This window comes from Simochromis diagramma, unplaced genomic scaffold (assembly GCF_900408965.1).
Source record: "Simochromis diagramma unplaced genomic scaffold, fSimDia1.1 OVJJ01000382.1, whole genome shotgun sequence".
In the NCBI taxonomy this organism is placed as follows: Eukaryota; Metazoa; Chordata; class Actinopteri; order Cichliformes; family Cichlidae; genus Simochromis; species Simochromis diagramma.
The window spans coordinates 96,164-108,516 of record NW_024386734.1 but is presented as its reverse complement, the minus strand read 5'-3'; the positions used below and the strand labels follow the sequence as shown (position 1 = coordinate 108,516).

The 12,353-nt window shown below is 39.6% G+C and overlaps 2 protein-coding genes across 2 annotated transcripts in view; one reads left to right on the top strand and one right to left on the bottom strand.

Annotated features, from left to right (window-relative positions):
* The window catches only part of phka1a (phosphorylase kinase, alpha 1a (muscle)), a 31,383-nt gene extending 26,806 nt beyond the window's left edge, over positions 1–4,577 (top strand). Inside the window, 5 exon segments of the mRNA XM_040030269.1 lie at positions 382–420; positions 646–807; positions 1,060–1,113; positions 2,344–2,544; positions 2,626–4,577. Of these exon segments, the coding sequence (XP_039886203.1) occupies positions 382–420; positions 646–807; positions 1,060–1,113; positions 2,344–2,544; positions 2,626–2,799 (630 nt within the window). The 3' untranslated portion in view covers positions 2,800–4,577.
* Positions 4,578–8,687: 4,110 nt separating this feature from the next.
* On the bottom strand, positions 8,688–11,831 carry leap2 (liver-expressed antimicrobial peptide 2). The gene is made up of 3 exons (XM_040030157.1): positions 11,465–11,831; positions 10,570–10,757; positions 8,688–10,255 (listed from the first exon to the last, which is right to left on the bottom strand). Exons 1-3 carry the CDS (start codon positions 11,540–11,542, stop codon positions 10,201–10,203), a joined length of 321 nt encoding a protein of 106 aa, XP_039886091.1. The 5' UTR covers positions 11,543–11,831; the 3' UTR covers positions 8,688–10,200.
* Positions 11,832–12,353: the final 522 nt, after the last annotated feature.

The following is a 12,353-nucleotide window of genomic DNA, read 5'->3' as shown; positions in this document are numbered from 1 at the left end:
TTTTACTCCATTTAAAACAAGAAAAAGAAAAGTTATGTTAATTAAGCTGAATTATTTATAGTAAGCTTTGTAGGAAAATGTCACAGTTGTCGATTCTGTAAAACCTCAAATATTTGGAGCCCACAGGTCCGACTCGTGAGTAAGATCTCGCCGATCTTTATCCAGCTGTTACAGTATGATGCAGATTGGGCGGAGCTGTGCTGTGATTCGTGGTTTTCTAACAGAATTTCTCCCACTTGACGCCCTGGTTTTATTCATGCTTGCTGGCTTTTACCGATCCTTAATTCTTCAGTTATTTTCAAGTCAGTTTTTTTTTGTTTGTTTGTTTGTTTGCTTTCTTTTTCCTTTCTCCTCTTTTATGTTTTATTCTCTGCCTCTCAGGGCATGCAGTCACCGGACGTAGAAAGCATCGAGTTTGGGGTAAAGTTTTGCCTTATTCTCCTGCTTTTTGTTTTTACTTAGTGTTTTTGTTTGTTTGTTTTCTTCTGTTTTCCTGTAGTGGCCCTCTAACATGAGCCACTGCATCAGATGTGGATTAGCAGTCAGCTGGTGTCACTGTGCCTCAAAACAAGAAGAGGGCGCTGTTCTTCCAGAATAAACGCAGTTACAGCGAGTGACTCCGCTTTTCTCTTCCCATCTGTTCAGAGGTTCCGGCTGCCGTCCATGGAATCCTTCGACATCCCGGACAAGATTCCGGTTGCTAAGGATACCAGACACGGCCAGTGGCTGCGTAGGAGGCGTCTGGACGGGGCGCTGAACCGAGTGCCCGTCGGCTTTTACCAGAAAGTCTGGAAGATCCTGCAGAAGGTGAGTTATGACTCAGATGCATATTTACTCATGAGTGTGTTTTTTAATGTTATTCACTTTTTGGATTAATTAGTAAACATTTGCATTCTACATTTTAAACCTGTCGTATAATTATCGTTTCCTGTTGTGAGCCTTCATGTGGTTAAATTTAAAACATCTTTAATGTAAAGCGACAAGACGAGATGAACCAAAAGTTTCTGTCACACTTGGACTTGTGTGGTAGTTGTGGTGATACTGATGTGCTTCTTGCAGTGCCACGGTCTGTCCATAGAGGGCTTTGTTCTTCCATCTTCAACCACCAGAGAGGTGATGTCTGATTACACACTTCACATGAAACTGAGAGAGAAATTTTACTGCTTTAGTATTTTCTATTTTTTTTTTTTTTTTTTTTTAAACCTGTCTTCTTATCATTTAAATGCTACGTTGGGTATTTGGGAAAAATCTGGGATATTTGCCAAATTACATCAAATTCCTAAAAATCCTTCATTTTTTTTACTGCTACTACACTTTGCATGAAAAACCTTGACTCTATTTAATCCTGATTTTTAACCGATACTGAGTAATATATTGTGTCGTTTTGTTAAGACACTAATGCTTTGATCGGCAAACATTTGAATGATGTTGCACAATGAATCCTCTTGAAATCTGGAAACGACAGTTAAAAAAGGTGATTTTTTTTTTTCTTTTGCATTTACACTTTAGTTTAAAACCTTCATAAAGCTGTGAATAGAACAAAACAAACAAACTATAACTTTGAATGATAAACTTAAAACAACATAAAAAAAATAGTATTAATAATAAAAATAAGTGAGGAGAAGCTGCATTTAGTGCTTTGTATATTTGCATCAGGGTTATCGCCCCTGTATATTGTGACCACTTACGAAAGCCAAAAATATATGTTGCAATATTTTTTCACTTGTTTAAGTTTGAATATATTTAGTTTTAGCTTATTTTTGGTTCATTTTACTTGTACATGTGAGTCTCATTGTAGTTAGCCTACTTACCTCTTCTTCTGCTTACTTCCCCCTCAAAATGTAAGTAAAACTTTCATCAGTCTGCAGTGTTGTCGGTCAGGTCAGCCACAGTCAAACAGCCAAAAGCAAAAACCCCTGTTCTGTTATTTGCTAGTAATTAAGATTGTTTCTACAATTTTATCATTTAAAGTTGTAATTTTTTGTTCCATTGATAGCTTTTTAGAGGTTTTAAACTATGCATAAATGCAAGAAAATCACCTTTTTTATCTGTAAAGTTTAAAGAAACTCTCTTTACAGACATATCTATTGTTCATCTACTCACCAAGATCATTAAAATTAAATTCAAAACTAAAACTAGGTGTGAAAAAACATCCTGGTTAACCAGGAATAAAAACGAAACATTTGATCCAATATTTTACAGTAATAAAAACTAAAATAAAAAACAAAAAGAACTGAAATTATCCAACTAACTGAAACCAAACTTAAAAACTAAACAGAAAAACCTTAAAACTAAATAATTTTACAAACTACGCATAAAATAAAAACTATAACTTTCCACCAGATGACCCCAGGGGAGATAAAGTTCTCTGTCCATGTGGAGACTGTCCTGAACAGAGTCCCTCAGCCTGAGTACCGACAGCTGCTGGTGGAGGCCATCTTGGTCCTCACCATGTTGGCTGACGTGGACATCCAGAGCATCGGCTCTATAATCCATGTAGAGAAGATCGTCCACCTGGCCAACGACATGTTCGACAAGGACCAGGTCAGCAGTCGCTCTAAACTTCCAGCGTCCGTATCCCTGTCATCAGCTAAAGCAGGTTGTTCTTCTTCCATTGTTCTGCAGAGGGACCTTGGTGCAGAGGAGCACATCCTGGAGAGGGATCCGTCCACAGGAATATGCAGGCTGCTGTATGACAGCGCCCCCAGCGGACGCTTCGGGAGCATGACCTACCTCACAAAGGCTGTGGCGGTGTATGTGCAGGACTTCCTGCCCAGCGGCTCGTGTGCCGTACAGTGAGAAGACGAGATGGTGCAACAGTTAGTTGTTTTTTTTTGTTTGTTTGTTTGTTTTTTGTTTGTTTTTTTACTACATAAACTAACGTAACAGCCTCGCTTCGTGTTGTCACCACATGTGTGTTAATGCAGATGATAGATCAAGTTTTACGTGAATATTCGTCGTCTTCAACCATTGCTCGTACCGAAGCAACAGAATGCTGCACAAACTGTAGCAGCCACGTTAGCTAGCCTCGTCTGTTCCTCTTTTCAGGGTGGTGACTTCCTGTGTTTCTTTTATTCTCAGTAATCACCAGCAGTTCCCTACTTTAAGTCTGGCAGTGCGTTCAAATGCCTCGTGTTAATCACCTGAAAAAAGCTGTGATGGAAATCCACAGATATTCACTTCTAATGGCACACGTTAGGAGGAGGAAGAGTAAATGTGAAATTTGAAATCAGCAATTTTGATTAACCCCTTGCCAGAGCTGAAGTATTTTAATTAGTATAAATTCACATCATCCACTAGTTCAAAATTTCTTGTTTCATAAGCTTTAAATTTGTGCACCGTACTTAAACTTTCAGTGTTAATGCAAAATAAATATTGGCCAGATATTTAAATACATTTCCTAAAATATCATAGTTATAGTTATTAGCAAATGTTACTAAAACTGTGGTAAATAATGCATCTTTTTGTTGGGAACTATTTTCAGCTGCGGATTAATGCACATTTGGTTTTCCAGAGGTAGCTCTAGTAAGCTACCCATACCTTCTGATGCACACCCAGTCATTTTGTTCTGAAGGAAATATGATAGAAACTAAGTTTAGACAAGAGAAACGAGGGTTATCCGTAGTAGTTCTCAAAGGGGGGATGAGTTAAAGCAGTTAATTTCCATCCCCTGCTCATTTTTTCATCTATTTATGGGGAAAATGAGCCAAATATGCTAATTCACTCTGTGGAAATGAATGTAAATGTATCCCAGCTATAATCAACATGGCCAGAAAATACAGTTTTCCCTTCTTTTTTTTTTCTTGCGCTCATCACTACCTTAAACATTTTCACCTCCAACCACTGTTACCTGCGTAACTTAAACATGAAGTTCGTAAATTTCAAATTAATCTTCTAACGTTTCCTAATTTATTACCTCACCTGGTCGCTCAACCTCTAAGACTCACCCGTCTTCGTATACCTCCAGTCCTGTGTGCTTGTACGGTGTATTACAAATGGAAAGCAAACAAAAAAGTACTATTTATTTTTTTAGGTCTAAACCGTTAATTGAAGTCGGCTCCTGTAGGTAAGTGTCTTAAAGAGGCCATGATGCCTTAACATGGTTGTATTTTGAGTCTAGAAGTTTGTGTGACTGAAACTTCAGGAGTGCTGTTTTATTTAAAGCTATAAATGAACTGAATTAATTTCTCAGAACGTTTTTCTTCAGCGTGTAGTGTATTAATGCGTTTCTTTGCCTTAATCTTCTCATCTGATTGCTGAAACTGTAATTTTGTTTCTGTTTTTAGATTAATTGCAGTTAAACTTGAACACATTTTGTCTGTTGGCTCTTCGATGGTTCATTGTTTACGATATTGACGGCAAATTTGGAATAAATTATTAAGGTTATTGAAGAACATGCCTGATCGTGCCTCCTGTTTAAATGTCCAGTAATCAGCTGACGTCAGTCATTTTGTGGCGTTCCAGCACACTCCACGTGAACTACAGCCGATCGTATCAGAACGAGTATCGATGAGCAAGCCGGTGGTTGACTGTTTTTTGTTTTTGAAACTAATTCTGTAATAAAATAATCAAAATCAGTTATGAGTGTTTTTAATCAGTCATGTTACTGAGTAGGTCTTTTTAAACTTTTCAAAGTGCTCTCTCCATCTTACAGTTGCCTGAACTTTCAGGCCTGTTACATGTGCTTTGTTGGTTTAACTTCATATATATATGAATATGCTGCTCAAACCAAAAAATAAAGGAACAGGGAAGCAGTAAGGAAGTGTTGAAATTGAAAGGATGCCAAGAAGTTTAATGGCAATTAAATAACCAAACTGTGAGGGCTGAATTCAAAGACACCTCAAAAAATCAAAGTGTATAAATAATGAGGCAGGCTTAGTCCATTCTTATTAAATGTAATTAGGGGTACTCAGTAGCTTGTATGGTCAACATGCCTATTTGCACGCCTGACATTGTCAGGGAATGCTCCTGAGATGACAGCTGGTGTCATGGAGGATTCTCCCAGATCTGGACCAGGACATCACCGAGTTCCTGGACAGTCTTAGGTGCAACCTGGCACCGTCGGATGGACTAAAACGTAATGTACTGAGTGGCAGATCGAACTCCACGTTGACCGGCAGTGAGGTCAGGGCCCGCAAGAGGACACCGAGCCCTCAGGCCACCCTCATGAACTCGTGTTTCTGACCAAACAATCAAAATCATTCACACGCGTGTCCTGCTGGAGGTCATTTTGTAGCTCTGGCAGTACTTACCCTGTTCCTCCTTGCACAATGGAGCAGATACCGGTCCTGCTGATGGGTTAAGTACTTTCTTTGACATTGTCCAGCTCTCCTAGAGTACCTGTCTGTCTCCTGGAATCTCCTCCATGCTCCTCAGAGTTTGCTTGGAGACACTGGCAAAGGCATGTGTTGATGTGCCATCGTCAAGGAGTTGGACTATCTGTGCACCCACTGTAGGGTCCATATATCGCCTCATGCTACCAGTAGTGACGCTGACCCTAGCCAAATGCAGAACTGCTTGTGGTGGTGTGGAATATTTATGGCTCCTTAACATCTTTTCAACACCATAGCCCAAGTATTGTTGCTGACCATGTCCATGACCACCTCCTGATAGATGCTTCCAGCAGGATAACACAGTGTCACAAAACTCAGATAATCTCAAACTAGTTTCAAGTTCTGTACTCAAATGGCCTCCACAGTCACCGGGCACATTTGGGATGTGGTGAGACCAAAGATTCACATCGTGGATGTCCAGCCAGTATCTGTGCGATACTGTCCTTTCAATATGGACCAAAATCTCTGAGGAGTTTCAGTACCTTAATGAATCGGTGTCACCAAGAATTAAATGGTAAATGGCCTGTATTTATATAGTGCTTTACTAGTCCCTAAGGACCCCAAAGCGCTTTACATATCCAGTCATCCACCCATTCACACACACATTTACACACTGGTGATGGCAAGCTACATTGTAGCCACAGCCACCTTGGGGCGCACTGACAGAAGCGAGGCTGCCGGACACTGGCGCCACTGGGCCCTCTGACCACCACCAGTAGGCAACGGGTGAAGTGTCTTGCCCAAGGACACAACGACTGAGACTGTCCAAGCCGGGGCTCGAACCAGCAACCTTCCGATTACAAGGCGAACGCCCAACTCTTGAGCCACGATCGCCCCAATTAAAGCAAAAAGGGGCATCCAACCAAAAACGAATAAGGTATACCAAAAAAGGTATCACGTGAGTGAATGTAGTGAATTAGAAACCACAGACATAACCATAACATCACTGATGTAATTTCTTCAAATTCTGCTGAAAGGTTTAGTTGATTTGAGAAGAGTTCTAAATGGTTTAAGCACAGGATCTTGTTTTGGGTTTGTTTTTTTTTTTTACCTGAAATAAAATGGCCTCAAAAGAGAAAATATTCAATCAGATAAATTAAGTATGTTAAGTGCTGCTGAACTTAAAAAAAAAAAAAAAACATGGTGTTTACAGTTCAAAGTGTGGCTGGTTACATGTATGTGGAAAGCAAACGGACAAGGATAAACAGGGACTGCACTCGGCAGGCCTGAACATGCAGCCCGATCACTTGTCCGATGCCAGGCATGAATCTGTCTCTGTGGTTAAGCAAATTATGGTCAGTGAAAGTTTCTATTTCACGTAAACCACTTTTTTTTTTCTTTTCTCCATCTTAGTCATCTGTTCAGCTTGCTCGCTGAATTATGTGATTAATTAAACACAGCGAAACCAGATGTGATTTGAAAAAACTTGATGCCAATACTTGGTGATAAATTCTCTTGTTCTTCATTGTTTGCCAAAAACATGAATACATTTCAGCTGTAAGTGTTACACTCATGTGCCAGCAATCTGTTTGATGGAGTCTGTTTCTAAAACAACTCAGATGTCGTATTCTGGCAGTATTGCTTCCTATCAACAAACATACCCAATTATAGGATTTAATCACACAAATTTACCCCAGTGAGCACAATTTTATGGCTCATACTGCACTCTATATGGCCAACACTCCAACACTGCACCAATGAACATCAGTCATGGACAAAGATGGACAAAGTCAACGCTGGGTTTCCACTCTCCACACTTTTTTTGAAATGTAAGCGTCTTGGTTGCTGACCCTGAGTAGACCTCTGCCTGGTTGATTTATTCACTTATTTCACGACGTTCTCAAAGCATGAAGTCCATTTTGTAAATTTTGGTTGATTTTAGAGTCTAATAGGAGGATTATCCAGGGTAAAAACTTGTGATTGACAAATTGCTTTTCTTCAGTTTCAGACTTCCCAACCCAGTGGATGATGTCACGGTACCTACATCCATCTTTTATATAGTCCTGTGACAAAAGCTGAATATGCCGCTTTATTCAGTAGCTTGTAGAACCACTTTTTAGCATTGCCATCGTTTTCTGCATGACTTCTTCAGTCTCTCACCTTTGGAGAAGTTTTGTCTCACTCTTCTTTACAGCATTGTTTCTGCACATTGAGGTGTGTGGACATTTGTTAATGCACAGGTTGGTGTCTGGACTTTGCACTGGACATTGCACCACTGTCTTTTCTTTTTCAGCCATCCTGTTGTAGATTTGCTTGGGACGTTGTCAGACAGATGGCCTCACATTTGACTCTAGAATACTTTGGTATCATGGTTCTTATATGGTGCTTTTCTACTCTGAGCAGTCAAGTCGGTTTACACAGATTTCACCCATTTATATTCCAATGGATGAATCGGAGAGTAACTTGGGGTTAGTATCTTGCCCAAAGATATTTGGCTTGCAGACGGGAGCAGACAAGGATCAAACCACCAACCTTCCGATTAGTAGGCGACCTGTTCCACCACCTGGGCTACAGCCATCATCATTCAAATGACATTGTTTCAGAAGTCTTCTGATTTGTTCAGATGTGGTTTTGTAAACTTGAACCTTGCTGCCTTGTTTAGAGAGAAGAGGCTTTCTCCTCACAACCCTTCTACACAAATCATACTTGTTCAATCTTTTTCTAACAATACTGTCATGAACTTTAACTTTTAACTAACTGAAGCCTGTAGAGTCCGAGATGTTGCACAGTTTGTGAAATTGCATCATGGTGTTAAAACACACTTGAATGTTCCAGGCGAGGAAACTTCCAGAAGTTCTGATTTTTATAGACGTGCTCAGACTTTCTGACAAATGCTTAATCAAGTGTATTATCACCACTTAGTTGCTCCTTCCCTTCTTAACTCCTATCGAAACAGTAAAGGTCAAACAAAATGTCCAAAAAGGTAAGGCAATCCTTGTTAAAGGACTTGGATCCAGTACCTGTACTTGCACTTTTTACAAAGACAAATAAGAGTTTGGATTACCATCTATTCTGTTTTCTTGTCAGTGAATTCAGCAGGAATGTGCAGACAAACATGCAAACAGACATTTCTGATGACTCTGCAGATTTTCTTAAGATGTGGAAAACTCCTTCAGGAGGCGTCATTCCTCTTAAATGAACACGACTTATCTCCTACACGCTTGGCTGGCTTCTCTCGTTGTGAAAGACTGAATATCTGTGCACCAGCAGCTGTTTGACTTTTGAACGCTGGCAGCAGATTCATTTGTTTACCTTGGATTCAAATGTCAGCTTTGTCCACATTATGTCCCAGGTGAAAGGTATATGAGAAGACACGAAGCAACGGCGTACAAAAGTACACGTTTGAGTCACTGATTCTTTTGTCCGATGCTTTTATTTCACTTCATCTCCGGCCCTTCAGATGCAAGTAAAACAGTACAGTAAGCAATACACAGTACAAAGATAATTTGGGTTTAAAAGTGCAACCTGAGTGTACAAAATATCAGCAAGCACCTGCTGTGTGCATGAAGTAAACTGCAGGTGAGTTGAAGCTAAAGCTGCAACCTCCTCTTAAATTTCAGGATTTCATAGATGTGCAAATAAAAAACAAGGCTGTGCAGCTCATAGTGAGGAATCTGTTCCCAGTATTTGTACACTCAGCCCATCAGGTAGCTCGACTTTGAGACTTTGCAGATTTAAGATTGTTTGAGCATGTAGATGTCATAACGTTCCTGCTTTAAATCTTTTTTTTTTTAAAAACAGCAAAACAAAACAAAAAAACCCAAACAGTTATGGGACAAAACAAAAAAGTGAAATATCCTAAACTGAGTTTAAAATAGTAAATGAAAATGGGCACATTTTGACATTTTAAAAAAAGATAAAATAAATAAAATACCAGAATCAGCATTACAGATACTGTTAGTTAATCCAACTGTGTTTGAACCTTTTGTCAAGAACCTGAGTGTACTTTAAATAACTTTTATCTTAAATCCATAACGACATTGCTCCACCTCTTCTCAGTTTTTATACCATCACCTTTTATGTCATTTCCGCAACTTCATTCATATTCATATTCATTCATATTTTTAAGATTTCTAAAACTTTGCTTTATGTAAAATGCCCAACAGTAAGAAGTGATCAAAGGCCAAAGGTCAGCTCCATGTCATTTGCTCTCTATTGGTTTATCCTTCATTTACATTTTACCTTTTAATTTAACCTTGGACTAAACTAGGCTGGTCCAATTATTAAGGGGACAGAAATTATGACTGCGAGTATTAAAAGAAAGTAAGGGTGAGTAGTTTGTAGAAGGCATTGCTGCACAGCTAGTTGTTACATTTACTTCTGATAAAGTCGTATCATTAAAAATCTGAGTTTATCACACCCTAGAAAACACGACCAATTACATCTCAGTCATAAAAATGTGGAGACTACGCATCTGCTCAGTTACAGAATTACAAATGTCCTTTAAAAATGTTTCACTGTTTTATGATATTTCTGAAGGAACGGGTTTTAAATGAAACGCTGTTATCGAGCGCCGTTATATCAGCTGTGGGATAAGTTCAAAGCCAGGGTAACTAGTAGGACACAGAGATAATAACAAAAAAAAAGCTCAATAGTTGCAGAAATACAACTTTCTGTGTGGTTAAACTGTCATCAAATGCTTAAGGTTTGAAAGGCCTGACAATTCCCAATTTGAAATGCATCAGGTGGGGCAGTAGCTGCCTGACAGGTGCATTTAAAAAATTGTTTAGATATAATTTTACTGGAAAATAAATACAAATTCTGATTTAAAATGAAGAAGTAAAAGAAGAAGAAGAAGCCTGGGTAAGCTGATCTCCCAGTTATCAGAACCCGTCAGGATGAACATGCTGGTTGTGTCCTCGGACGTCTAATAGTTCACCGGCTGCGATGCCGAACGGTTCATCGTGGAGCAGTGTCCTGCCCTAAAACAAAACACAAGCAGATGTTAACGAAGTATGAAAGCTTATTTCTGCCAAAATTTTCAATCAGGTGTATTTAAGTGTTCATGTTATTAAAAATAACATTTTGAAATTTTGAGGAAAAAAATACAAATATATTGAGTGGCAGATACAAGCTGCCATAGAAAAGATCTGTTTCATTTTGCAGGATTTACCAGCCCAGTGGATTTTCTGAACTTAACAAAAATCTCCACATTTCCTTTTTTCTTTCTACATTAACATTTGAGTTTCTTCTGTTACACAGCCTGGTTATTTTGCACTTTTGCCAGCACAGTTACCTGCAGAGGCCCGTGGAGCATTCATAGTTGTTTTGGCAGTATGCTCCGAAGGGTTTACTGTTCATGATCCGCCACAGTGGGGTCATCCGGGCTATCCTCCTCGGAGCGTGGACGACATCTGACCCCCTTAGATCTGCACTTTGGAGGAAGCTGGACTGATCCTGTGAAACCAAAGGACCTGCACACACCTGGAATACAGATGGGACAGAAAGGTATACACATCTTCATTAAAAGGAACCACACTGATGACTGATGCTGATGTAGTCCAGTGTATTCTGACTCAAAGCACTGGGAAGACATAAGCTTCATCAACTATTTAGTGACTCAGTGACTTCATATGAACACTGAAGACATTGGTGTTGGTGACCGTGGGGAGGAAAAACTCTTTTTTTTTCTGACAGGAAGTCAAATAAGGCAGAAGCAAGAGAAAGAGAGGATCAAACACAACCAGCAGGAGAGAAAACCCTTTCAGTTACACTTTAGTTCTTAACTATGGACACTCCACAGAGGAAAATATGAGTTTATGCCTGATGTGAAAAGTGGGAAAATTCAAAGCAGGCTTTCACAAAAAGGGTTTAGATCCAAAACTAATGGAAGTGAAAGATGCTGCTGGTAGATTTATAAGAGATGAATACATTAGAGGGTTATTAATGTAACCATAGTCTAACAAACTTATCACTCTATCCTTTAAAGAAAGGCAAATTGGACTTTAAGCTGATTTGTTTTTCCTCACTTGGAAAAACAATTGAATAGAAACAAAAGTTACATGTTCTAATTGCCCAGGATTACAATTATAGTCATAATCAGGTTATGGGTGTTTCCTGATGACAGGGTAGAATGAACAGGGTAAATTTAACACCACATCTGTGGTTATTACTAAATTTACTCCACTCACCTGTTGAGCCACCATTAACAGGACAATGCACAGTGCTGCTGCTGCTTTCTTTTGGGTGAAGAAGCCTGTCTTCTGCATCTTTCCAGTGGACCGGGGTGTTTGCTGGTAAGTCTACGGAGATTCTTTGCTTTTATCGTCCTTTCTTTCTCTTTGGCTACGTTGCTCAGCCTCAACCTGGAGGCTTCCCTGATTTCCAAGACTTTGTGGAGGTCTCAAGCACCCCTGCCAACTTCCAGAAGTGAGAAGAAGTGAATATGGAACCTATAAGTCTTTTCAAGTGAGCCTGACTTAGGGGATTTCAGGAGGGCTCGTCTCTCTGTTATATAGTCAGGGCCTGATCCCTGGAGAGGGAGAGCAGTGAGGGCGGGAGAGGGAGTCACAGTCCATGCAGCGTCCACCCCATTTGCTTCATCTCACCCTCTTTGCCTCTCTTATCCAGTCTAAATGTCACATGATGTGTCCAGTATGTTCAGAGAAAGTCCTTTCTTATTACAAAGACAAACACATTTTTTTTTCCTTCTGTGTCTAATGTGAGCACAGAGGCGCCATACACGGCCCACGTGACGGTAACACAAGGACAGCTGGGTCAAACTCGTTTGAAATAGGTTGCTAAATTTATGTGTGTTTCTATTTCAATGCATGTGAATGAACTTTGAGGATGATAAGGTTTTTATCAATCTGTGTTCTGCAATACATATTTGAATACCAGGGACACTGACATCATGCACTTGTACAGAGGGCCTTATATAATGTAGCTGGTGCAAATTTATGAGGGTAGGGTTTACATAAGCAAACATAATCAGGGACGCAGTGCATGTGGTATGTGTGACAGATGTGTGCAGATGTTCTCAGTCACTCCAAACCGACTAAGATTAAAATAACACCAAAA

Coding starts and splice junctions, on each gene's coding strand:
- leap2 (XM_040030157.1), bottom strand. CDS start 11,542: ATGCAGAAGACAGGCTTCTTCACCCAAAAGAAAGCAGCAGCAGCACTG. Junction 10,758..11,464: donor TGTTAATGGTGGCTCAACAG/GTGAGTGGAGTA, acceptor TCTGTATTCCAG/GTGTGTGCAGGTCCTTTGGT. Junction 10,256..10,569: donor TGCTCCACGGGCCTCTGCAG/GTAACTGTGCTG, acceptor GTTTTGTTTTAG/GGCAGGACACTGCTCCACGA.